The 27436-nt window shown below is 41.6% G+C and overlaps 3 protein-coding genes across 3 annotated transcripts in view; 1 reads left to right on the top strand and 2 right to left on the bottom strand.

Annotated features, from left to right (window-relative positions):
* The first annotated feature begins 398 nt into the window (after positions 1–398).
* Positions 399–15815, top strand: LOC125238450 (facilitated trehalose transporter Tret1-like). Its single transcript, XM_048145803.1, has 11 exons — positions 399–625; positions 5041–5193; positions 5667–5869; positions 6222–6408; positions 7869–8033; positions 8581–8717; positions 9235–9327; positions 12590–12701; positions 14056–14170; positions 14970–15119; positions 15710–15815. The coding sequence occupies exons 1-11, from the start codon at positions 562–564 to the stop codon at positions 15747–15749; spliced, it is 1419 nt and encodes a 472-aa protein (XP_048001760.1). The 5' UTR covers positions 399–561; the 3' UTR covers positions 15750–15815.
* Positions 9718–11814, bottom strand: LOC125238451 (leucine-rich repeat-containing protein 70-like). The gene is made up of 2 exons (XM_048145804.1): positions 11631–11814; positions 9718–11036 (listed from the first exon to the last, which is right to left on the bottom strand). The coding sequence occupies exons 1-2, from the start codon at positions 11650–11652 to the stop codon at positions 9799–9801; spliced, it is 1260 nt and encodes a 419-aa protein (XP_048001761.1). The 5' UTR covers positions 11653–11814; the 3' UTR covers positions 9718–9798.
* A 795-nt stretch (positions 15816–16610) lies between the features above and the next one.
* Positions 16611–27436, bottom strand: part of LOC125238346 (coatomer subunit alpha) — a 36635-nt gene continuing 25809 nt past the window's right edge. The window contains 6 exon segments of the mRNA XM_048145645.1: positions 16611–16793; positions 16796–16937; positions 18757–18962; positions 25876–25962; positions 25965–26090; positions 26805–26980. Of these exon segments, the coding sequence (XP_048001602.1) occupies positions 16681–16793; positions 16796–16937; positions 18757–18962; positions 25876–25962; positions 25965–26090; positions 26805–26980 (850 nt within the window). The 3' untranslated portion in view covers positions 16611–16680.

The raw sequence follows: 27436 nt of genomic DNA, 5'->3' as shown, positions 1-27436 counted from the left end.
TAAATAAATCTTGGTAACCTAAAAGGAATTAAAAAAAAACAAATTTAACTTTTTCCTTCATTTTTGTACAAACTTTTCGAGAACTGCTGACGCATGAAAAAATCATCTAATAAAAAGTGTTTATACTTAGGGTCTCTAAAAATCTCTCTTTATACCAATATAGGTAACTACATATTTTTTAAAGAAATGTAAAAAATACAGCAAGTAACTATCACATGAAAACATTTCCTCGGTCGTCTCCGCGACCTTCAAATGTCTTATAAGCAATACAGACTTAAACAGCAATTAAGTTTTTATAACAAACAAATCAAAACAAAAAAATGTGAAGGGAATGGTCCTAGAACCAGAGACAAAGCAAATATGCCACCACAAATTAACAGGCATGGCTGAGAGTGCACGCGTTCAAACACATTAACAATTTAAAAAAAAACAAAGTACATTCGGAAACTTGAAACATTTTAAATTAAAAAAATTAAAAAGTCCGTTCCAAAATAAAAATAAAAATACTGTGATTATAATAGTTTGTTAAGTGATTATAATTGTGAATTTTATGACAAAGTGATGTTTGATACGTTCAAAGCGCAATTTAAATTAAAATGGCGTCAATATTTAGCAGCATCATTAGGTAAGTAAATTACTAAAAATATATTATAGTACATTACGATACAAGTGCGATAAAAAAGCACTATCTGTACTGAAATAGTACATTACGATACAAGTGCGTAAAAAGGGAAGTTCAAATAGAGTGGCGATAAATTAAAATACGACCGAAGGGAGTGCTTTAATCGACAAGAGTTACGAATTTCCTTTTTGCACGTGTATCGTACGACTTTTTTTCTCACTTGTATCTTAATGTACTATTTCACTCTCGTGTCAAAACAACCACTGCTGGCATATTCCATGCATCCAAAAAAACATTTACGTGTTGGTTAATGGGTGTGACTTGAACTCACGGGCTTCTGGGGTCTCATACAAGACAGTATTTTTCTACTTTATTGTAAGGTTAATTTACGACAATCTACATTTTAGGTGTTTTATCACCGCCTTATATTTTTATACAACGCAATACAATTATGGTTCAAAAAAAGTGTAATGAATAAAAAGTTTCTTTCTCATTAAGACGCAACAGGAGCCGAAAATGCTGAGATTGAAAAATTATACTCGTGTTACTTACTGACTTACTGACTAGATTTATAGAAAAAACATATGGGTTGTCAATTCAGGTGAAAAAAATTTTTCGATAAAATCTTTAAATTTCTCTCTCGACGGTTTCCTCCCCCAAAACTTCCACGGACCGATATTTGACAATCTGAATAACAATGAAATAATCTGACATTGTTATCATTATCAACTTTGAATATCACACCTTTTTTGCAGCATAATCAATTAGGTCGTTTCTGATGAGCCTTTAAAAATAAAACCGACAAAAAAACTCAACAATCCAACAACGATAAAATAGTTATTTGTTATACAAGGGGGCAAAGTTGTATTTTAGCGCCGAGTGTGGAATTGAAAAACGAGCAAGTGAAAGGATGCTATAGTTGAACTACGAGCGAAGCGAGTGGTTTGAGAATAGAATCCTGAACTTGCGAGTTTTTTAACACACGAGAAGTAAAATACATTTGCACCCGAGTGTAACAGAAAACTTTTCCCCTCACTATAGCGAGGAAACTACAACGCAAACAATGCGTTTATCACTGCTTCCAGTAGTTACACAGGTGGTAAATCATCTTTATTACTAGATTCACTTACTTTTATCAATTTTAAAGCAGTTAATTTGACTTTATTCAAGGTCAAATTACTTTACCCACTAGTGGATAAAAAGCGTTTTTACCCGCTGGTATTAAAGGGCAAAACACCTGTTTCCGAGCTAGTGAGGGGAAAAGAAAATAATAATCTGAGTTGAAAAAAATAATTGTTCTAGCTTCAAAAAACCAGGGAGGAAGTAGTTGACCCCTCCAGTTGCGTCTTAAAGCTAGTTGCATACCTAAACCTTTTTGTTCAAAGTTGTCCACAGCAAGATCAAGGCCGATCGGCTAAACTAATTTAATAGTTAATGTTGTGTACACATTAAATAATCGTAATGAAGTACCGTTCAGTTTCAAACAAGCGGCAATATTCGATAACAATTCAATAATTCATTATGATTTGGTTTTGATATGATCTTGACAACCTTATTCATCATAATTGAAATTTGTCGTCATTTCGCATGCACCAATCAGCATAATGATGTGCCGATGCCGTTCTCGGATAAAATCCTAAAAGAGGGAATAATATTCCCTTCGAAGGGAAATCATCCGAAATCAACATCAGTGATCTACAGCGTCGTATCAAAACAACATTGAAAACTTTACTATTTATTCAGTCTGAATCTGTCTTCCGATAACCTCAGGCGACATTAATGAATATTGTAATTAATCTGTAGTTACGGAGTTTCCGAAAAGTATTTTCTGTATTTTTGGGAAACCCTGCTTGATACAGATTAGACAGCACGTGGTCATCTACTTCAGAAAATAATCTTAATGGGAATTAAATCGAAAATCGACTCCCGTTTATGTTCAAATCGACTATGTACTTATTTTTTTTATACTACGTCGGTGGTAATAAGCATACGGTCCGCCTGATGGAAAGCGGTCACCGTCACCTATGGCCGCCTGCAACTCAAGGAGTATCACTTGCGCGTTGCTAACCCATTAAAAACTTGTACACTCCTTTTTGCTTATTTAGGGCTAGGTATTTATTACACTTTAAGTTCTCGCGCTTTGTACACATATTTAAAGTCACATATAGGTCGAACGCGATTAATTAACATTATTTTACCTTTTTTCCCAACGTTTCGGCCAGGTTGCACTGGCCGTGGTCGCGGAAGACTGACGTTCCAGCAAAAAAAAAGGTAAAATAATGTTAATTAATCGCGTTCGATCTGTATGTGACTTTAAATAGGTATTTATTGTACTTATTTAGGGCTAGGTAGGTAGTTAGCTATTAATTTTTTTATACATATAAGTCATTTTAAATTAAGCATAAAATAAAACTGCGTTAACTAGGTATATAGTATAGTTTTTTCTTGCAAATAAAAGGGTTTATCAAGTCTAAACTGAGCAATAAACTGCAGTATTTTCAGACCTATACGACTTTCAAACCTTCAAGAAAAGAGCGTACACCCATCTTAAAAGCTAGCTACGCACCTCCAACCCTTCTGGTGTTTCGGGTTGTCCATGTGCGGCAGTGATCGCTTACCGTCTACTTGTTTGCCTCCTATATAAAAAATAATTTCGTTTGAAATCGGCCCATTTGCATCAGCGATTCCTTTTAGAGTTCCAATACCTGCTACTAGTTACTACATAGCAATAACTTCCGTGTAGGTTAAGTTAATTTAAATAAAACTATCGATACAATTTATACAATCATCAGTATCACCGGTCGAGACACGATCTTGTAAATTAGTTTTGCGTTTCTAGTACATATTCCTCGTATTGTCATTACAGTGGTTTTATTCAAACAGCTTACTGGTTCCAATATCAAATATAACTTAAAGAGATAAAAGTAAATCTTATCTATAGCAGCGAATAAATAATTCACCAAAGATTTTGCCACCTTTTATCCTTTTTTATATAAAGATCTCAGAATTTACTAAAATCTCTTATAATTAGACTGTTAAAATTAGTAGGTACCTACATATTACATAAGGTTTTTTACCAATTTAAGATAGATATACATATCTGTATAAATATTTGTGTGTGATATGTGGCTGTGGCAGAAAAGTTACTTTACTTCTTGTCAGTCGCAACACCCGCTGCGCTCAGGATTCAAACTTTGAACCACTCGCTTCGCTTAGGATTCTATGTTTATGCTCGCTTCAATTTTTTATATTTCCGCCTACGATTCGCTCGTGGTTCAAACATAAAATCCTTTCGCTTGCTTGTAGTTCCTGTCTAGAATCAATTTGCTAGCTAATGTTTCAATTCAACCACCATTTGATTTGAGCATGTTTCGTTTATAACTTCATGCTGCAAAAGCATATATTATAGAAACTGATTGCAATAACCTCGTGATTATACCGCTGATACAAATCTAGTACAATTAACATAACTCAATTAAGTCATGCTTGAATAATTTATTTTGCTCTTTATAACAACACTTATGTTTATTTCTTCATGGCTTGTTAGATATCTGATCCTAAGTAATTGATGTAACATTTATTAGGAGCATGTATTTGAAATATTGGAAAAATTATTACTTTTCCGGTTTCTTGTGTCGTGTAGTAGGTCCACAGATTATGATATTATTTCAACGAACAGATTCAACTGTCAGAAATATAACTCCCTGAAATTAGCTCTGGTTAATTCAGTTTTAATAGATATACAGGGCCTGATTCCAATTTTAATACACGGTAAAAATGTTGTAGGTGTATACACGATAGAGATCTAACATGTCAATGTCAAAACGACGTTTATTCAAACCTTTCCTTATTATGTTAAACCTAAAACAAAATGTTTCACTTACCATTAACTCTACCTAGGTATATTAGTTCATTGACCTATGGTTAATCTATGGTCATTGGTCATACAAGAAGAAATTAACCTACTTACCATACTTACTCTATGGTCGCAGAGTCATATGGCTATGGCAATAGCTACCCTGCCCCTTTCATCTACATACACTCCAAGTGAGCCTTATACGTTGCCGCTGAAAGATCTCTCCAACGACCTCTTAGAGATTTTCTAAAAATACATAAATATGTACAAACAATCACGCCTGTATCCTTTTCTGCCTGCTCTCACGCCTGTATTCTTATCTAAGGTCAGTGCCACTTTTGGCAAAAAGGGGTAAAAGAAATCCAAATTGTGACATTGCAGTGATAGGTCGCCAGCCTCTCGCCTACGCCACAATTTAACCCATATCCCACAGTTAACTTTTACGACACCCACGGGAAGAAAGGGGGTGGTGAAATTTTCAATCACCACACGGGCAAAATCGCGCGGCGGCGGCGGGTTTTTCCTTTATTTTATAAATAATATAAATGTAATGTCCCAACAGCAAGCTACGGCAGCCTGTGCACGGGGATGTCCATGGGCTGGACGTCCCCCGTGATGCCTCTCCTCAGCGGTCCAGACAGCCCCTTGGCAGTGCCACCTACTCACCAGCAAGAATCCTGGATCGGGTCGCTTCTAGTCCTGGGCGGACTGTTCGGTAAGTTAAATAGTAGATTGAGCTGGATATGTTTCATACCTCCTCAGCGGTCTAATAGAAGAAGTGTAAGTCATTTCACAGAATAAAAATCCCACTGGGAAGAGTCCTGGATCGAATTGCTAGTCCAAGGTGGTCTGTTAGATGAGGACCTAAAACTCCTAAATTAGAACACCAGAATTGAACCCTCTGCAATGAGGAATCCCTGTTAGTTCAGCACTCCTACTTAATAGCTTCGACTGTTCTTTGCGCTATCCCAGGCGCATTCTAGTTAAAAGATGACAAAGTTGGTACAAGCGATTGGTTCGTACATATAAATGTACTTCTATATCAATTGTAAGTACTATACAGATTGATTAAGTTTTGTGCAAAATTACAATCCACGCAAACAAACACGTCACTTATAAAAGTTGGCTCTGATATCAGCATTGGACTCGTTTTAGTTCTGGATACAAGTGTGACTTCCTTCTCCCCAGGTCCTCTCATCACGGTCCCCCTCTCCAAGCACGTCGGTCGCCGCTGGATCATCATCGCCACTAATCTGCCACTCCTCCTTGGGTGGTTACTAGCCGGTGTGGCCACCAATTTACCAACGTTGTATGTCGCTCGGCTCATGTGGGGATGCGCTACGGGGATGATGTTCGCCACTATACCGCTGTATATTGGAGAGATTTCTGAGGTTTGTTATCAACCTGTCTTCCGCCCCTCCTCAGTTAGCTACCTATTAGCCGGTGTGGCCACCAATTTACCGACGTTGTATGTCGCTCGGCTCATGTGGGGATGCGCTACGGGGATGATGTTCGCCACTATACCGCTGTATATTGGAGAGATTTCTGAGGTATGTCCTTATTCTGAGTTCTGAGAAGACTGGCAGTCGCAGAGACACAGAAGAGAAAAACTACATTTCCTCTGCTGTACTGACCTGTGTTTTATCAACGCAATAAATAATTAGAAGCCACTAAAAATCATAGTTTTAACTTTACTGACGATTTTCTGCACACTGTCTTATATATTCGTTTTATTGCTTCCAGGACGCAAACCGAGGCGCCCTAAGCGCTCTTTTCCTCCTCTTCATCAACGTCGGTTTCCTCTTAGCGTACGCCATCGGACCTTTCACGTCTTACTGGGGCCTGACTGCTGCTGGTGGAATCCTGTCGTTATTCTACGTACCTTTTACCTGGTATCTACCTGAGACGCCCTTTTATCTGGTCTGGAAAGGTAAGATTCAGTGAATAAGCTTTTACTCTTCCTATCTTACTCTATTATTTTTACCTCTTCATCAACATTGTCTTCCTCTTGATCTTCATTAGTCCTTACACATAATCTGGGCTTTATTTCTGCTTGTAGAATCCTATTCCAGTTCTATTTGTCTTTTACCTGGTTCTTGCCCGGAAGAAGTGGAAAGGCAAGAGTCAAAATGTCAATAGGTCATTTTACATCCTTCTGGGAACTCACTGCTGCACCAGCCCCGACCCCGTCCCGAGGATCCCGTCGTTATTCTACATACCTTTTACCTGGTTCTTGCCTGAGACGCCTATCTGGTCTGGAAAGATTTCTCAGCTTCTGCCACTCTTTATATTTTAATGTGTGTCACTCTCTACTCTTCATCAACGCTACACTGTCGAGTTTTTTATATCTTGAAAAAAAAAAAATGGCCCAATTAAGTCAGAAATGTCACAATTATCGCAATCATGCAAAATGTTTCGATATTTGAATAAGATAAGCAAAATCGCATAAACAAATTCATGATATACTGGAACCAATCCGCCATGAGCCAATTCACTCTTCATTTACAAGTCATTCATCAAGTCTTGCAAACATAAATCTTCTCTACTTAAACTTAAACTATATCTTATCTCTACTTCGTAGAGCTATTTTAATCCACCAATCTTGTAAAAGTGCGTTAATTTAAGGTAAACCAGTGAAGCGTGACGATGAATTGATTTGTGAATGACAGACGATTAATGCGCATACCGACGCATAGGCTTTTTGACCTTGGAAAATACCCCGGTCATGAAGTTTTACATTATCATCTACACTTTTTATGCACTTTTATTTAGCTTGTAATGTTTGTGTTCAAATGATGACTCGTAACATACGCTATCCGCAACAGGCATCATTAAATTCAAGAACACATAGAAAAAAACACACACCTAATATAAACCCGGTTGGTACTTACCCAGAACTAACGTTCCCAAAATACCAGCCGCGTTCCCACGTTGTACCTTTAGCCAATGATATTCGTTGGACCAGGTACGATCTAGAATCACAACCCCTAGTTATTTCGCAAGCGCCTTCGCAAAATCTTTGGCTTCGGAGCACTAGGGATCAGCCGAGGGAGGGCTAAATTACTCGATTAAACTTTCACATAATGCATAATAGACAGTGGCTTGGTCGATATGTCAAAAACGCCTGTCTTGGCTTATGCGCAAGCACACATATGCTGTCGAAAGGGAGCGAACGATTGTAACCTTGGCTACACACCCTGATCAGTTTCTGGTATATAGCCATAGAAACTCCGTTCTTTTAATATAAATCGATTGGGAAAAAAGACACTACAATGTTGCCGCTTTCAAATTTCTGCACTTTTCTGATAGACTGTAAAATCGGCGATAAAGTTTTGTATATCACACATTTAGTATCATTATGTTTTGGTTTAATCTCATACCTTTTTTCAGGCCACACAGAAGAAGCCTCAAAGGTACTCCAAAGCTTACGAGGATCGTCAAAAGACGCAGTGCAAGCAGAGTTGGATGGACTGCAAGCCATGGTAGCTCGGGAGTTCAAGGAGGAACCCAGGATTAAGGACCTGTGGGCTACCAGGGGTAACGTCAAGGCGTTAGGTCAGTATTGTCCTCAATAGGCGAGATGACTAAAAAAACTAATTAGTCTATCAGTTAGATTATCAAAGAATTTTTAGACACGTATTTTTTTTTCTCGTAAACGAAAAATTACGACGGTACAGTGCGTTGAAGTTTCGCGTGACGTTACGCCCAGGTACATACAATTTTTACTTAGAAGTGACGTCCCAAGCCCCCACTCCGGAACTTTGATGCTCTATATCTTTGTATTTTTTCATTAATTAGAAAAAGCGAAAAATATATGTTCAGTATTTATTTCAGTTCAGTGTTCACAATTAAAAATATATGACGATCTAACTGACAGACTAAACAAAATGCCATTTTTTTGTGTAGTCAACATCCCTATTGAAACATTGAAATGTTTATTAAAATAACAAAGTGTTACATGTTATTCTGATCCCCACATTGATTGTGGTGGACATTTGAACGGTCGGTAGATGGAATATTTTCCTTACTACCACTTTTGGTAGGGGTTTTTGCATTTTATTTTTGTCAATACAGTTTCTTACACGTATATTAAAATTTCCAGGTATCTGCGTGTTCCTAGCTATGCTGCTGCAACTATCCGGAATCGACGTATTACTCTTCTATATGGAGGAGCTGTTGAAGAAAGTCGGGACCAAGATGTCGGCTGCCAACGGGACCATCCTCATGGGCTGTGTTCAGGTTAGTGGGACCATATAAACATATTAAAGATGGGTCCTAGACCTAGTCAATATTAAGTTACACATATTTATGTGTTCTAACACCCAGAGTACCAAAATGTTAGCTGTAAATTAGTAGTTCCTAATAGATTTACAGAGCTGTTTTCAAATTTGATAACTATTTATTAATTTTGAGTACAGGAACCCCGTTCGGCAGGTTCTCTGTTCGTAGTTACATAATTATCTACCTGTACAAAGACGGAAAACTCTGGTATTGGATTCGCTTCGAGCACTTAATATATTCCTATGAAGATAATTAATGTATTCCTATGTTTGACTAAGAGGTACCCCTAAGAGCGTTTTCCATATGTATATTAAAGGCGCCGCCATCTTGGATTTTTGCTTTTGGAATCCTTCCTACATACATTAATATATCCATCCATTGGTATCCATTTTTATACATTGGTATAAAAAAATCCGGTATGAAAACGCACTAAGGCGTCAAGAGTTATCTCATGTCTAATGAGTTATTTTCGCAGGTCATAACAAGCTGCATCACTCCGCTGGTGGTGGACAGGCTCGGCAGAAAGTTTCTCATGTGGACCACTTCGCTTGGGCTTACCATTTTCCTGGTAAGTTGTCTCATCTCATCTATACTGGGAACATGACTATCTTTTTAAGTACCTACTTCGCTATTCCTGGCCCTATCCTCGCAGTCCTCAGGCAGGCAATTATGGTCGCGCGATAAATGATAAAACATCGGGCCGTCCCTATCGCACTTACAAATACTGCGATAGGGACGGCCTGATGTTTTATCATTTATCGCGCGACCATGATTGCCCTGCTGATTTGCATTTTAGCAATCTTTTAAGATAAAATTTATTTATTAAAAAAAATATATTTATTTCGAATCATAATCAAGTACAGTGGCTCCATCTATGGCCGAACCCTGGAATAAATTCAGTAAAATGAGTTTTATATCGATCGCGCTAGATGGCGCGGAAATCATTCAAAGATGTAAGGAGTTTAATTAGCATTTAATAAAGTTTTTTCTAAAACAATTACAAAGTCATAAACCAAGTCATAAGATATTTGCCCGTTTATTAAATAACGTTATCATAAAGATCACTATAAAATTCATTAAAGCTCGGTTGTCTTTTGCAAGCAAATTCGTTAGTAACACAAACAGGACGACGCCCGTCATATTTATCACCATTATAATGAATTTCGTATTTTTTAATTTCCACTAAAATATCATTAAGACACGCACACTGCCACGGATTATTCTGAAAGAATAAATGCGATAACTTTACTCCAGAATTCCTCAATTCTAAGTTGAAATTGTCTTGTAAGTAAGTGAACCGATTATTAGATAAGTTCAGTACTTTCAATTTTGTACCGCGAAATGCGTTAACTGGAACATTTTCTAAAAAATTGTTCGATAAATCAATATTGGTCAAATAACGCATATTTTGGAACAGAGTCTCTGGAATGTTTACCATCTTATTGTGACTCAAAAGTATCTCTTGTGCTTTCTTCAATGGCTTGAAAACGTCTTGATGCACTTCTGTTATATAATTTGCGACTAGATTTAGTTTCTCCAAGTTTTCTAAATACGAGAAAACTGCAGGATTGTCAAGTTTTGTTATCTCATTCGTTGACAGTAGGAGATGTTTCATCGTACGTAAATTTGATCTAGTAGCGAACTTGGGTACTTCTGACAATGAACAGCGATCTAAATTCAGAAAATCAATAACTTCAAAAGCGGCTAGCATATTCTCTGGCGTACCACTCATGTCATTCCTTGAAAAATCCATGAATTTGATCTGCGTTGATTGGTCGAAAATATATGGATTTTGGCTTCTTCCTTTAATTTTATTGCTGGATAAATCTAGGTGTCTCAGCTTATGTAAAGGGTCAAACACACCAAGCTCTAGGTTTTCCAATCTGTTCCCTTTTAAGTCAAGTATTTCCAGATTAGGTTTCTGATCGAATACGCCTAAAGGGAACTCTGTCAATCTGTTATGGGAGATATTTAGGACAATTGTCTTTTTGAATCCATCCAGAACGCCTAGTTCCAATCGAGATATCTTGTTGACGCTGAGATCGAGGTACTCCAAAGCGGGTAGTTTATGGAAAGACTCTAGTTCGATGTGTGTTATTCTGCAGTTTCGGAGGGTAATACCGGTTATACTGCTGTGTTCTGAAACGAGGCCCCGTTTGAGGATATAGTCCGAGATTTCGTTAGTGCACACGATGTCGGTGCCTTGGTGGGTGCATGTTGGGTCGGCTTTGACCGCTATGGCAGCTAGCAGGATGATCCAGGCTTTAGAATTCATTTCTGGAACGTTAATATAAGCATTATAAGTTATTAGTTAACAGGGATATAAGTTTGACTTGAGCATAAACTTATGACTTGTAAAATCGGTGGTTTAATTTAACTAATCAAATTACTTAGATCGTTTTGTCTTCCTCTAAGAATTTATTTTTGTTATATTTTCGGATAATGTGTGAACGAAATATTTATATATCAATAGGCAGTTTTATATTTATATATAGGCATCAGACAAGATACCTATGCACAAGAGTGTTTCACGAATAAGTATCACCTATCATTGTACCACGATTTAAGAAAATTATGAACGTGAGTAGGTACCTAACTTACATATCGTCACTACTTTAAAAAAACTTGTATCTTCGTCTGTCAATGAAAAGAAAATTGTAGTAAGTATGTATGGAATGCATATAGACTTACTGCGTTTTTAACTTTGATGAACAGCGTGAGATACGAGATTTTTTTAAAGTAGTGACGATATTTTGCGGACAGCCATTTTAAACAAGCCTAATTTAAATTTAGACAGTCAACTTCAAATAAAATAACTTATTAACTTCCTACAATATAATCAAGGTTAAAATAAATAATTGTAAAACTTACCCAACATCAAATTACCACGCATTATTTAACACTAACTCGTAAACAAATTACACAAGGCTAAATAACTTATCAAATGAGGAAAACCATTGGGTAAAACGTTTCTTTACTAGACGGCTTCCAAAAGTTACTTTATTGTAAATATAGACGACCGATCGAGCCGGTTTCTAGACTGGTATGTCCGACGGCCGATCGCCTTTCTAGCTGGGGTTTTGAATTATACGAAAATAAAAGATGCGAACTGAGATAATTTGCCCTTCGATATAGTGTAGGCGCATAGAGGACATAATTTAAAGCTTTATAAATCAACTAGCTTTTTAGCCTTTCGCGGCTTCGCTGAGTGAGCACTTACAAAAATTTATTATAAAAAAACCTGACACGTTAGTGGTTCGTTTTGTATTTTACAAATTCGCGTTAAATTCGAAAATTGCGGAATGCTCCATACAAACTTCCACCCCCCATTCTAGGGAAGTGGGGGGTTAGAAAGAGACAAAAAGTAGCCTATGTCACTCTCTATCATTTCAACTATCTTCACTTAAAAAATCACGTCAATACGTCGCTCCGTTTTGCCGTGAAAGACGGACAAACAAACAGACACACACACTTTCCCATTTATAATATTAGTATGGATTAATCAAAGGGGCATTCCACGAGAATGTCGCTTACGACATGCAATTCTTCAAATGCTTCTGAAGACGCTAAGAAAGCGAAGCGAAGTTGCGCCTGGCAACCTTTCATGACTTTGTTAACAAAAGGATGTCGATGGCAAAAGTAAGTTACCTTTTAGACCCCCAAAAAGAAGCGTGACGAGAATTAAGTTCAAAAGTTGAGCGAGTTTAGTAAAACGCCCCACTTTGTCGATTGCTATAAAGATCCGCTGCGTCAGTTTATTCATTACAAAGTGGGACGTTTCAATAAACACTATCACATATATTTCTAAAAATCACCATTTCTTCCACCAGTTCCTGATCGGAGTGTACGCAGTTCTGGACCTGCACTTCAAGGTGGACGTCAGCTCGTTTGCCGCGGCGCCGCTCGTCTGTCTTGTCTTCTACATGATTCTGTTCACTTTAGGTAAGGTCTGATTATCTCCTAAGCTAAGTTCTTAGTTAGTAACTTGTGTTCATAAAGGTAAAACTAAACCGCAGGTTTTTTGGAATTTTGTAGCTGGTAAGTTGCCCGTCCTAAATGTTATTTTGAAAGCATTCGCTACCTAAATTCCTCCTAGGTTTCCAAGAATCTGGCAACGGTTTTGAGATGGAGAAGGGATATATTTTGAGATCCTGCTTATGACTCAAGGGAGAGTCACATGGTCGATTTCCAAATCTCTTTTTAAAGAGATATCCCAGCGCCTCGTGGATGCCTCTGGTGACCAGAGAGCTGGCAGCTATACTTCAATCAGAGATTAAGTCTGACTATCCAAAGAGATAACACTGGCAGCCTTCTGGGCACTATAACATATATAAGTGACGACTTAAGACCCTATTTTTATTTAATTACTTATCTTATAGTATTTTATTAGTCTTTATTGTATATATTTCTATGTTTACATATCAAATAATTAAGTCTATGTACCAACGAATAAACCTCTTGTTTGTAGAAGTTTGTAGAGTTACACCATCACTGTGTTTGATAGAACATTGTGGAAGAGTTATTATAAATATCACATTTTTATGATTTCCAAGTGTCATCCCAAGTTGTTGTTGTTGTTGTTGAATGTCCTAAGACACCCCATAGGTGCAAAGGGCCTCCACAGGATCCTTCCACGCCTTTCTATCTTGAGCCACCGCCTTGATGCTGGCCTCGTTCCAACTCAGTCCGAAATCCCGCAGCCGTTCTCTACGTTTCGCCTCCAGGTGTGTACGGGGCTTTTGCGGGCTCGCTTTCCTCCTTGAGGCGGACTCAAACGCGATACTGGCGCTATTGGTAGCTCCTCTTCGAAGGGCATGACCGATCCATCTGCATTTCCACAGAGCCACTTCTTGGGCGATCGGAGGTTGTCGGCACATATTCCACAAATCCTCATTTCTTATGGTCTTCGGCCAGAAGATACAGAGGTTCGACCGGAGGGACTTATTGACAAACACTCAACCATACCAAGTGCTTAGAGTTATTAAATCCGGATTTGTCGCTACCCACTTATTTACTTGTGCCGTTGTCAAGTAAAAAGTAAGACAATGTTACTCAAGCAAAAAGACGCTCTAACGACGAACTATAGATGGTCCCACAGTGGATACTCTCCTCCAACTGAAGGGGGACTGAAATCTTCTCGAGGCTGAGGCGTGGGTAAGGTTAGAGCCGGCATGGTTATTTATTTGACTTTTTATAAGCGCATTCGTCGCTTTATCTTTTTAAAGGATTATTGTCTTAACCAACCTTTTACTGGAGCACGTTTCAATCGATGATTTTAACGAATGACTATTTACAGGTGTGGGCCCAGTGCCATGGATCCTTGTAGCGGAGATGTTCCCCGTGCGAACCAAGTGCCTAGCCAGCGGCATTGCTTCATTCATGTGCTGGCTCGCTGGATTTGTATGGACAAGGTAAGAAAGCTTCAAAGTTCATCTGTGCGTTTTCACATTATCCGATCCGATATCGGATGTAGGACCGATATCCCATATATTTAAGCCGTCATCTTTGATTTTTGTCTTTGAAATCCTTCCTACATCCGACATCGGATCGGATAATATAAAAACGCCACATTTTGTGTATGAGAATTCGCTCGTTAGTGTGAACATGCGTAAGTTACGCATGCTTAATATTTCAGCTTTCCAATTTGTACTATTTCATCTGATCTTTCAACTCAGAGGTTTGAGATTAGTGCGGTTTCCTCAAAATATTTTCTTCACCGGTAATGTCCTGGTTCCTTAGAAGAAGTTTTGTTTAACAATTTCATGACCAAGAACCCGCCAGTCGGGTTCATTTTACATTGAAAATAGAAATGGCACTGAATGTGTAAAAAAATATATAGACCAGCAGTTCTCAAAAAGTTTGTACATAGCCACGTCAGCAAATTTTAATTGATCCTATTTTGTTACCAACATTTAGTAATATTATTATATAAGTTATATAAGTCGAGTTTCGTAAGATATATACAGGATAATTGTTATAATTAACCTTAATGACCAAATAAAACTTATTAAAATCTCAATTCATCAAATAAATCTTGGTAGGTAATAAGCAAACAGGAATAAAAAAACAAATGTAACTTTTTCCTTAATTTTTTGTACAAACTTTGAGAACTGTTGAGATACACAGTTATGTCAATAAGTTCGATGCAATCTGAAAACGCACATAGCCTACGTCATACCATAAAACTCACTATAAACCACATTTGTTCAGATTCTTCCGCGAAGTAGAGGCGTCGTACGGCATCTACACGGCGTTCTGGATCCTGGCGGTGTGCTGCGGCTTCGGGTTCATATTCTCGGCCGCCTTCCTGCCCGAGACCAAGGGCAAGACCTTCGATGAGATACAGGAGATGCTTAACAAGTACGTCTATTATATCTAATACCTTCGATTCAACGAGCAATTCTTGTACACCTATTTATGTATATGTATCTATACAGGCGATCTCGGAAACAGGGGCCGATTTCTGAATCTCGAACGCACGCAACGAAAGTCTATGGAAAACAACGTAATGCTACGACTTTCGAACGGCGAATTTATGTCAATCGGTCCCCTGTTCGAACGATTTCGCTGAAATTTGTTATGTGGGGGAAATCGGGGGTGAAAAATCGATCTACTTAGCTTACAATGAGTTTTAGATCCCAGGAAACGAGAATTTTCCAGTTTTTGAACTCCGAGCGAAGCTTGGTCGCCCAGGTACTGTTACTTTATTTATGTACCTATTGAATTTCACCACCCCGTTTTCCTCCCGTAGGTGTCGTAGAAGTCGACTGTGGGGTATGGGTTAAATTGTGGCGTGGGCGATGGGCTCGCAACCTGCCACTGCAATATCACAATTTCGTTTTCTTTATGCCCTTAATTGTTAAATCCACATTAAAGTTTGATCGCTATTCCTTCCTTTTTTATTTTCTAGCAAAAAATCAATTGTTTTTTATATGATTAATATTTTTCAGGTCTAATAATGAGGAGGAGCCTAAACCAGTTGATGTCTAAAAAATATAATTAAGAAATTATTTATAGAATTTGTTCTATTGTTATAACCCGTAATTGTTTTATACCAAAAAAAAACTATATTATATTCCTTTTCACCACACCAATTGTTAAAGGCTTTTAAAAACTTTGCTATTCGAAAACAGATAGCAAAATTGCATTTTATCCACAAGAGTGCAAAGTTATTTCATAAAAATTTTAACTTGATGTCTTAAGCTGACTGGTAGAAATCACCTTTAAATGATGATTTTGAATCATAAATATTAGATAAATTGATGGATTTGATTTAGTTTGATGTTTTATAGTCAGTATTTTGTTCGTGTTGGTGTGGTGAAACATTTTGTGTTTCACTCGGTGGCAAAGTTTGTTTAACTTCGTGCCTCAAAACCCTCGCAACGCTCAAGATTCCAATTTTTGAACCACTCAATACGCTCGCGTTTTAATATTGGAATCTTTCGCTTGCTCTGGTATCAATATCAATATTCGCACGTGCGGTTAAACAACAATTTTGCCCCCTTGTAAAACAAATGACTATTACGACTTCGCAATAATATTTTTTCTTTATCTATGTTATAGGCGTATATAATGTATGGCAATATTAAAACTTAATACCTATGTTGTTTTGCGATACAAGTACGACAACTGACTTATTTTTAGTTCTTGATGTTCAAAAATGGTAAGGTATAATTTAAAATTAGTCACTAAGTTAGAAAAATTATACATCAACTATGAACAAGGGTTATTGGGTCGTGTTGACCACTAGCCCTTATATTCAAAGAAATTACTTATATTCATAAAACTATTGTAATAAATAGGATAGCGTTTAAGAGAAAAACTGTTATTACTTAAAACAAACCGCACAAAACTGTTACATAACTTTAATAAAAACACTCGATTATAATAATAGTTTAATTCTATCCTTACAACATAGGCATTATCTAGTGAACTGCAGCGGGCAGATCCTCAGGCCCAGCACGTCCTTGCCGACCTCGGCGACTCCGCAGACGGCGCAGAGCTTCCCCTTGTGCTCCGGCAGATACGAGCACCGCAGAGAGAGCACTTCTCCTCGGGCTTGCCGCGGTATATCGGCTTGTAGCTGATGCCGCAGATGGTGAAGGGATTGTGTTCGTCGTAGAGGAGTTGGTGCTCGTCGGTTGGGGTTTTTTCGCAGGCTTGGAGGATTTTTCTTGCCTGAGAAATAGGAGATTATTGAAGTTGGTTACAAGGCTCGGAAACAGTTTATTTTTTAAATAAATAAATAAATATTGGGGACACCTTACACAGATCAACTTAGCCCCAAACTAAGCAAAGCTTGTACTATGGGTGCTAAGCGACGATATACAAACTTAAATAGATAAATACATACTTATATACATAGAAAACATCCATGACTCAGGAACAAATATCTGTGATCATCACACAAATAAATGCCCTTACCGGGATTCGAACCCAGGACCGCGTTTATTTCGATTTTACTCCGAACTTTCTAAAGAACGTGAAAGTTATGAGAACTTTATATTAACAGAAATAAACCGGTTTATTCGACGAGCGGCAAGACGCACCGGCACCGCGTAAATACCTACGTTCACGCAGCGACTTTTTTTGTTTGGTTATAACAGTATTACCTATCATATTGCGGAATAAACCGGTTTATTTTGTTCTAAACCGGTTAATAGAACGAAACCTTTATGAAAGCGTTCCCCTAAAAGCCGGTTTAAAAATAGCGGTTTTCAAGCGTAAACGAAATTTAAAGGTTTTGCCGCAAGTACATGATAACGGTTTGAAAATTTTACCGGTATCCGAGCCCTGGTTGGTTACATATGTAGTGCGAAAAGTTTTTCCTTCGTAGTTTTCGGAAACTCACGAACGTGTCATGCTATTTCAGTCAAGCTCAGTGCAAGACGTATTAACGTTGATCGAGACAACACGACAAATACGAACATTTCCGAGTAAATACGATGGAGAACCATTATATGCTATACTTATGTTTAGCCAACAAGGTTTTAGATAAAGTTATCGACAGTGCTCACAGGCTAGGCATTAGTGGTTGCGGAGGAGTGAAACCGGAAAAGGACCGAAACGTGCCTGCGACCTCTATAGCCCTGAAGCGGCAATCGAGGGGTTTTACGCCGTGGCTTGCGTGGGCGACGGTCGCGCGATGTTCGCGCGACGGCGATGCGACGCATACGAAATCAAACCTTATCGATATGGAAGTATGAGACGCGACGGCGACGGTCGCGCGACCGTCGCCCACGCAAGACACGGCGTTAGTGGGTAAACCATGGGTCTCATTAGCCTATATGGGAGTCCCACATAACCATCCCAGGCCGGTCCCTGCGACTGGGATGGTATGAGTAAAGCATTTCCCCTCGTTAAAAAAAGGCCTTAGTGACAGTCTTGAATACAAAAAGCTTTTAATATTCAAACCAAAGGAAAACAATGAGTGGAAATCACGCGACTAGATGCAACGAGAGTTGAATTTGCATTTATCATTATACAGAGACATATTAAGAGCAGTTCTCAAGGTCAAAATCCAACTAACTAACTAGTATGGCACTGTGATCCAAAGAGGATCTTGGCCTCCAAAACGAGAGCACGCCACTTATCCCGATCCTGCACAGCTTCCTGCCAATTATCGGCTTGTAGCTGACACAGATCCGCCATCACGCTGTCTGCCCGGCGGTATCTGGGCCGACCCGCCGGGCGGCCACCAGTTGGTCTTCCCAGATACGCCCTCTTGGCAGCCCGATCCTCTCCCATTCTGAGTAGGTGGCCGAACCAGCGAAGTCTGTGGGATTTGGTTACGCCGATGATGTTCGCTTCGCCCACCAACTCCTCTATTTCGGTATTCCTCCTTATCCTCCACGTGCCGTCATCTCTCTTGACAGGTCCCAGGATTTTCCGGTATATCTTCCTTTCCGCTACAAGGAGCCGAGGAGGAGAAGGAGGTCAAAATCCGATAGACCTAATTGTAAAGTGCATTTTATAGCGATTATGATAGATACTTTACCTGTTGAGCTACTTCAGGCCTAGGTCCAAGTTCAAGCAACCTCCTAGCAAACGAGGCAGCGGTTCTATAGTTCTTGAGCTTGAAAAACATGTTGAGAGCAGTTCTCAAGGTGAGGATCTGGTGGACCGGCTGGAGTTTGCAGTGCGTGAAGTAGGCGGCCATCTCGCAAGTTCGTTTCTGCTCTTCGAGGGTATTTTTGGGCATTGCTGTGAAAAAAATATAGGATAAAATAAATAAATAAGTTTTATGAATTAGATAGGAAGTCATGAAAGAAAAATAAAGTTCTAAAAACTCTTTAAGGATTAAGATGAGCATATGCAGCCTCTGCATATCTTTATGCAGAGGGTAGACTCTGGATGGAGCAAAAAGCTAGGGAAGCTAGGCAAAAGACAACTCCAAATTATAACGGGGGTGTTCACAGGCCATTACGGGGTCAAAGGAATTTTGGCCAAGATGGGACACGCCGACAACACTGATTGTCGCATGTGTGGCGAAGAGGAAGAGACCGTCAGACATTTAATGTGTGAATGTCACGCCCTCGCCAGACAAAGAATGAAGAACTTTGGAGCAGGCTACCTGGCACCGAAGGACTTCAGAGAGCTACCCATGAGCCTCATCATCCGATACGTGGAGATGGTCGAGAAGCTCCTGAATAGCTGAAGGATCTTAGGATCGTAGGGGGTAATTGCACAAAAGATCCCGATGGGTCGAAGTGTATCCGTAAGGGCCCCCGCAGATTTAAGATAAGATAAGATGAGCATAAAATGAAGGTAACACGAAATATGATGAGGGCCAAAACTATGTATATCAGTGAAATTAAGATAATTATTAATCACAAAAGGAATAAATAAAATCAAGACGTATACCAGCAGTTCTCGAAAAGTTTGTACAAAAATTAAGGAAAAAGTTAAACTTGTTTTTATTAATTCCTATTTTGTTATCAAGATTTTGTTGATGAATTGAGATTTTACTAAGTTTTATTTCGTCATTAAGGTTCTCTAGTATCTATATTTTCTTAATTATAACAATTAACCTGTGTATATCTTACGAAAGTCGACTTATATTACTAAATGTTGGTAACAAAATAGGATCAATTAAAATTTGCTGACGTGGCTATGTACAAAGTTGCCGGGAACTGGTCATACATACTTGTATTATTTACACTATTGGTAATTTGGTTAAAACAAGAAACAGGCCACCCAAAAATACTTTTCTGTACTTACATGACATATAATCTGTACAAAATTAAACATTTTAGTATCCAAATAATTTCATAAATAATATCAACTTAGCCTACCTTCAATTATGTGACTTTTGCAACGGAAATTGTTAGAATTACAGACCCAAATAGCTCATTGGTCACTATAAAATTACACTCATATTATTTGTGCCGTTTGTATATCCGAGGTCTTTATAGAGAGTACGTCGTAGACGTCGCATCGGACCGATAGATGGCGCCATCGTTCGTTGTAAGTCGCTCCGGCGTCTCACCGCCGCGATGTTGGTAGTCCCGTTTTTCCCCACCTGCAACACAAGGCCCCCCGCGCCCCGACTCGCCACCAGCCACCCTCATTGTTTCGTCGAACGCCGAAGTGACCGGTTGTCGCGTATTCCGTTCGAACATTTTTACAGCATGGTGTCTCGAAATTTCGGAATTATGAAATTTTTGTAAGAAAGTTCCATGCTGCAAAAATCGTTACCGCGTATTAAAAGTTTCGCGCGAGAATATAAGCGGTAACGTAGGTAAGTTGCTCCGCCGGGGACCACGTGCTCCGGGGACCACGTGCTTCGCGACCGCGTGCTGCGCGACCTGCGGGCTGCGGCGGCGGCGGCGGGCGCGGTGGAGGAATACCGCGCTCCAAGGAGGTTTGAATTTCTCCGACGAATGGGTGAGCAGATTCATATTATTTTAGAAAGAATATGTTCGGTTTCCGATTCGGTGCGGAGGCCCCAAGCCACGTGTCGGCGCCGAAACTTACTGTAGCGCTGCGATAGCGCCGCTGACCGCGGCAGTGTTGTCCGCCGCGTCGGCGCCGCCGAGGTTGCGTAGAAGTTGCCTCCTCGTTAACGATGGCCATCTCTGCGGTGCCGCCGAACAACGTTGTGGCCGCCGCATAGGCGCCGCGTGCGACGCTGTAAGTATGTCTGCTGCTGCCCCGACGCGAGCGCCGTGCCGTTAGTGATCAGTCGTCAATACGCAGGCTACCAGCGCGGCCACCTTCTGCCCCCGCCACAACGCCGCGAGCCTGCTGAAGCTGTCCACCAGTATCGCTGGCCGCCACGCTTATGCTGGCGCCTCGATGGTGATGCAGAGCGTTCGTCTGCCGTGACAACGCCGCGATCCTGCTGAAGCTGTCCACCAGTATCGCTGGCCGCCACGCTTATGCTGGCGCCTCGATGGTGATGCAGAGCGTTCGTCTGCCGTGACAACGCCGCGATCCTGCCGAAGCTGTCCACCAGTATCGCTGGCCGCCACGCTTATGCTGGCGCCTCGATGGTGATGCAGAGCGTTCGTCTGCCGTGACAACGCCGCGATCCTGCTGAAGCTGTCCACCAGTATCGCTGGCCGCCACGCTTATGCTGGCGCCTCGATGGTGATGCAGAGCGTTCGTCTGCCGTGACAACGCCGCGATCCTGCTGAAGCTGTCCACCAGTATCGCTGGCCGCCACGCTTATGCTGGCGCCTCGATGGTGATGCAGAGCGTTCGTCTGCCGTGACAACGCCGCGATCCTGCTGAAGCTGTCCACCAGTATCGCTGGCCGCCACGCTTATGCTGGCGCCTCGATGGTGACGATGCAGAGCGTTCGTCTGCCGTGACAACGCCGCGATCCTGCTGAAGCTGTCCACCAGTATCGCTGGCCGCCACGCTTATGCTGGCGCCTCGATGGTGATGCAGAGCGTGCGTCTGCCTTGACAACGCCGCGAGCCTGCTGAAGCTGTCCACCAATATCGCTGGCCGCCACGCTTATGCTGGCGCCTCGATGGTGATGCAGAGCGTTCGTCTGCCGTGACAACGCCGCGATCCTGCTGACTGTCCACCTGCTGTAGCTGTCCACCAGTATCGCTGGCCGCCACGCTTATGCTGGCGCCTCGATGGTGATGCAGCGAGCTCATCTGCCGTGACAACGCCGCGATCCTGCTGAAGCTGTCCACCAGTATCACTGGCCGCCACGCTTATGCTGGCGCCTCGATGGTGATGTAGAGCGTTCATATACCGTGACAACGACGCGAGACGCGACCCTGCCGAAGCTGTCCACCAGTATTGCTGGCCGCCACGCTTATGCTGGCGCCTCAGTGGTGATGCGGAGCGTAATACTGTTAACCGCTGCACAGGCGTCGCAATCCTTCTGCTGCGTCTGCCGTGACAACGCCGCAAGCTACTTGAAGTTTTCCACCGGTGTCGTCGGCCGACACGCTCATGCTGGCGCCTTGATGTCGCCTCGATCGCACGAGGTAAGATTGCAGACGCGGCGACCTTCATCGCGCCACCGAGCGCAATACTGCGGCTGCCGCGAAGGCGTCGCTAATTTTCCTGCCGCGTTTGCCGTGACGACGCCGCGAACTCTGTTGATGCTGTTCACCGATGTAGCTGACTGCCACGCTGGCGCCGGTGCCTCCCGCGCTGACGGCGGCGACCTCGAGAGGGCCACCGAGCACGATACTGCGCGACGCGACAGGGCATCGAGACGCCTTTCGAGCTGACGACGGCCGTCTCAATCTCACCGCCGAACATAACAGCGTCTGCTGCAGTGACAAGCTGGTAAGATTGCTGATGTGGGCCCTTGGTGCTGCTAGCCGCCACGCTGATAACGCCCGTCGCGCCTAAGATGTCACGCTCACCGCGAACACTGTCTTCCCCTACAATGGTGCCACGACCACGACTATCCAGGCTCCGTCTGCTACGGTATCGTTGCAGACTCTGTTGCTGACCAGGCTGATACTACCCTCCAATGTGACGCCGGGCGCCGCTATCAGCTGACATCCCGTACACTATGGTATCCACTCTTCTCTTTCCAGTTCCCGTGAAGTACGACTGTATTTACACTCTATTTTGACCAAGGACTCCTCCGTCGCCGAAGTGAGAACAGATAAATTCTTAAGATGCTACGTCCTAACGTGGTTTGGAGACCCATAGTCGAACGAGGTAAGACGTCAATAACCGGACGAGGAGCCGCACTGCTGCGAGGGTGTCCTGACGATGTTCGCGAGCTATCTAATCGGAGAGGCGCCTCGCGAGAAGACCCTGTGATTCCTGTACATCGCTCTTTGTGTAGGTCAAAGACATCGTAAAGGTTTGCGGAATTAAAAAAAAAAAAAATCCCTTTCAGAATGTCCAGATCTGAATTCGAGCCAGCGTCCTGCATCCTGAGCGTGCGTCTGTTTACCGGGCGGACACCAAAACCGATCGGCAATCTGGCCGCGGGGGTTCCAAGTACACGACGATTTCCCGGAGGCTTGTGGCGCCCCCTGTCCATTCGAGAGATTAACTTATTCGCCGAGCCTCTAATAAACAAATTGGGAAAAATAAACCTGCTTCGCCTTAGTGAACTTCAGATTCCAGCTCAAAGCGAAAGGGGCCAGGAACTCAGGAGTACTTCAGTAGTTATCATCTGGCTCGACTATACTCAATTAATATAGTGCTTGATTCGATCGTAGAACCTGATTTCATAAATTTCACAACTTTCGTGGTCTACAGAGGAAGGTTGCACTGCTGCAGTTTCCAGCATTACCTCGTACAGCTGCCGATAGCTGTAGGCCAATCGCCCCTGTTTTGCTTGCATCTGCAGCCCGATAAGACCTTCAATAATCGGAACATTGTACGAAGTAAAGCTCTTCCGATGGAGAATAATCTTCAACAGGCGGTGGCGCTGGCGACTGAAGTGACATGCAGCCGGCTTAAGGTTCGCATAGCACTATATGCTATGCACAGTTCAGTTGTATGTTATGTTATGCTGTACGATGGCAGGACTACATCTCTTCTGTTACGAGTAACTACGACAGTAACTGCTGACTCCAACAGACTGTCGTACGAGGTCAGTATGCACCCCCTGGGAGCCAAGTAAGTGACCTTCGGTGACCTCGCCTTCTTCTGCTTCGCCCGTCATCGTACCTCTTCGTCTGCGAGAGCCCTGCATTACGCCGTACAACGGTACGTATTAAGCCTCCGCCACACATAAAGCGCATTCCGCTTCGCTATCAGCGCGCTGAATGCGCGTGCATTCCGCTCGCCTCCCGCGCGCGTTGCGCTCGCTATCAGCGCTCGTTCGTTCCCGCTAGCGCCCACTGGGCGCAACGCCAGCGTTAGTGCGGTGCACCGCCATTATTGCGCTCCGCCTACGCTCTTAAAGCGCGCATGTGTGGCGGTGTTAAATTCACCCCTTGACCTGCTACCACGACGTGTTCAGCAACCACCAGCGATGCGACACTGACGTCTCCACCTCTCAGTCTACTCTGTCGACCTTCATTGCACGAAGTAGAAATCCGTCGCATCGGGTTTTGGATTAGGTAATGGATTACCCTAAGAGTCAATGACTGACTTAAAGAAATCGACTGATACCTCCGTCCAGTGTAGTAGCAATCGACAGCGCTCGTACTTTTCATCTTCTAGGCTAGTCTTACCGAGCGATCGGTATCCTCAAATGCCCTCACTAAAAAGAGTTCAGAGTTCAGGAGTCTTGCTTGCAACCGCGCTCGCTTGACGCGAAATAGTCTGATCGAAAATACCAGTATTGTAACAAATAGCCCTTGGGCACGTGAGTGATGACCTTTTTCTGTGTTTGATATGGACGTAAGACGTTGGACTTTAAATAGTCATATCAAAGCTAATATTGATTTAGATAATTTTTACGAAGGGTTGACAAAAGCAGTATCAATTACGTTACCCTGCTACAGTACAGATAGTTACACTACTTTTACAGTTAATTTCCACACTTTGTGTCTGAAATTGGGTTTATAACCTGATAAAATAACGTGTCTGTTAATAATAATAGTGTATCTAAGGTTTTTGTATCTTGTTCAAGTCAGCCTCGCCTACATCTTTTCTTTTTTTTTTTTGGTTTTGATCTGCGATGTATAATAATGTCATTTCTCTAACTATTCGCTGACTAAAGCTAAACGTCATCACGAAAATCTCTTTATGCGTTTCTGGCACCGAGATATTCGCGGATCGAAGGCTATTTCGACTGATACATCTGTCAAATCGGTTCAACTGATTCACTTATTCTTCTATGCTATGCCAATAGGGCTACCAAAGGCTTGCGCGCCAGCTGACTCGCCACCAGGAGATAATAAACAGGTCTCTATAAAGACCTCGGATATACAAACGGCACAAATAATATAAAAATTTTACCTTCCAATAAAATTTGTATTATTTTGCCTGGTATATCCGAGGTCTGAGTGATGCCTTCCTGGTAGGCTTAATATACCGTCGGCACTTCTCCTCAACAATGAGGGTGGCTGGTGGCGAGTCGGGGCGCGGGGGGCCTTGTGTTGCAGGTGGGGAAAAACGGGACTACCAACATCGCGGCGGTGAGACGCCGGAGCGACTTACAACGAACGATGGCGCCATCTATCGGTCCGATGCGACGTCTACGACGTACTCTCTATAAAGACCTCGGATATACCAGGCAAAATAATACAAATTTTATTGGAAGGTAAAATTTTTTTATTTTTTTCTCCCCATGGACATAAAATGAATCCTCATCTTTTTTAGCCATTTCATTCCGCAGCCCCGACAGATATTCCCTACAGATAGCCAGTATTTGGTGAGCTTCAGCTCTGCTTTTCCCTCTAAATGTAACAGAGGCACTAACTCCACGCATAAAAGCCCCTTGTCTTTTTCTCCTCATGGGCCACCTTAGAACTACGCTCATATTTTTTTCTTCCCATGAACATAACGTAAATTCTCACCTTTTCTAGCAGTCTCCATTTGCAGTCCCAACAGATATTCCCTACAGATAGCCAGCATTTGGTGAGCTTCAGCCAGCTCTGCTTTTCCCTCTAAATGTAACAGAGGCACTAACTCCACGCATAAAAGCCCTCGTCAGTTTCTCCTCATGGGCCACCTTAGAACTACGCTCATATTTTTTTCTCCCCATGAACATAAAGTAAATTCTTACCTTTTCTAGCAGTCTCCATTTGCAGTCCCAACAGATATTCCCTACAGATAGCCAGTAATTGTTGAGCTTCAGCCAGCTCGGCTTTCCCTCCACATGTAGTAACGGTACGCGCTGGACCACGCGTTGTAGCTTCTCTGTGGCTTCGGTAAACTTGCCGGCGGTGGTCATTTGATAGCATTGTTGCAGTTGGGTGACGAGGTCGTTGAGTTTTGCGGCTGGAAGATAATAGAAAGAAATATTATGTAACTTCATTAGCGGTCGCATTATTCGGGGAAAATATCTTTTACGAAAAATTAATATTACACCTGCCAGGTGAATACCTAGACCTGGCAGATATTTTTTGTGGACTAACATGACATTTGTATCTATCAGAGTTTGAGGTTAAGCGGCTCAACGCACAACTATACGAATGGAGAGTTACTATGTGTACTTACTAACTATAGGCAGCTGATCTTTCCCGCTAGCCTCCTGCCAGTTGCCAGTACGGTTCGTATTTTCTAACCAAATTTTATGATTCAGTGAAATTAGTCAGTAACAGTTACTACAAAAATTACAAATTACTACAGTCTTTCAAGCACAATTTGTACTAATCTAACCTAATGTAAGACAAAGACATTCTGATTTTCTCTCTTTGTTTGAAATGAGACAGGTATATACTAAATTGTAGTAACCAAACTTCATGGAAGCTTCGAATCAAATTTTACAGACAGTTAACTTATCGAGGGTTTACTGGTGAAACCCGATCGAGATAATTTGACCTTGAAATAACAACATTGTGGAAATTACACACAGTTCGAATTTCAAAAACCAGTTTGCTCAACTTATCGGGTTTCACCAGTAAACCCTCGTTATCCTAGTCACGGCACCAATTGAAGCAACCTATTTATGGTTTTGGTGGAAGTAATAGAAATATTGCGGAGTACACTTACTGACTATAGGCAGCAGATCCTTCCCGCTAGCCTCCTGCCAGTTCCTGTGCAGGTTGGCGACGAGCGGTGGAGTAGAAGGCAAAGCTCCGAAAGTGAGACGAGCGCTTGAATACATGGCTAGGAACGTTTCTAGATACGGCTCGAAGTTCACGACGCCCACTTGCTCGTTTAGAAGCCTGTGGAAAAGAACAGCTTTATAATGATAACCGGATATGCAAGACGTGACATTCGACAGTGAGTAAAAGTATCTAGAAACCAAAAGATACTACTTCGTAACGTCTGAAATATCGAAATGGACTGTTGTCTAATATATTTAGGTTTGTTTGTACAAATGAAAACAAACGAAGATAACATACTATCGGTAAAGACAGTCACAATAAAGGTTCAATTAGACGGCACCTGAATCTGCATGCGATTTTAACAACAATGCGAACTGTTGAGGTTAAATACAACGCACCAATAAAAATCGCAATGTGAGCGATTGTGAGCACTGTGTAAATGAGCCATAAATTGGGAGACAGAGCAATATTGTACGGACTGTACACCGTTTGATTTGCCGTAAACGGTACCGCGATATCATGTGTTAAGTCCACAAACATTTAAAATTTTCAAGTATTAATCGTACTGTAAAG

This window comes from Leguminivora glycinivorella, chromosome 23 (assembly GCF_023078275.1).
Source record: "Leguminivora glycinivorella isolate SPB_JAAS2020 chromosome 23, LegGlyc_1.1, whole genome shotgun sequence".
Lineage (NCBI taxonomy): Eukaryota > Metazoa > Arthropoda > Insecta > Lepidoptera > Tortricidae > Leguminivora > Leguminivora glycinivorella.
Note: the sequence above shows the minus strand (reverse complement) of the source record. Positions and strands in the feature narration are given on the sequence as shown.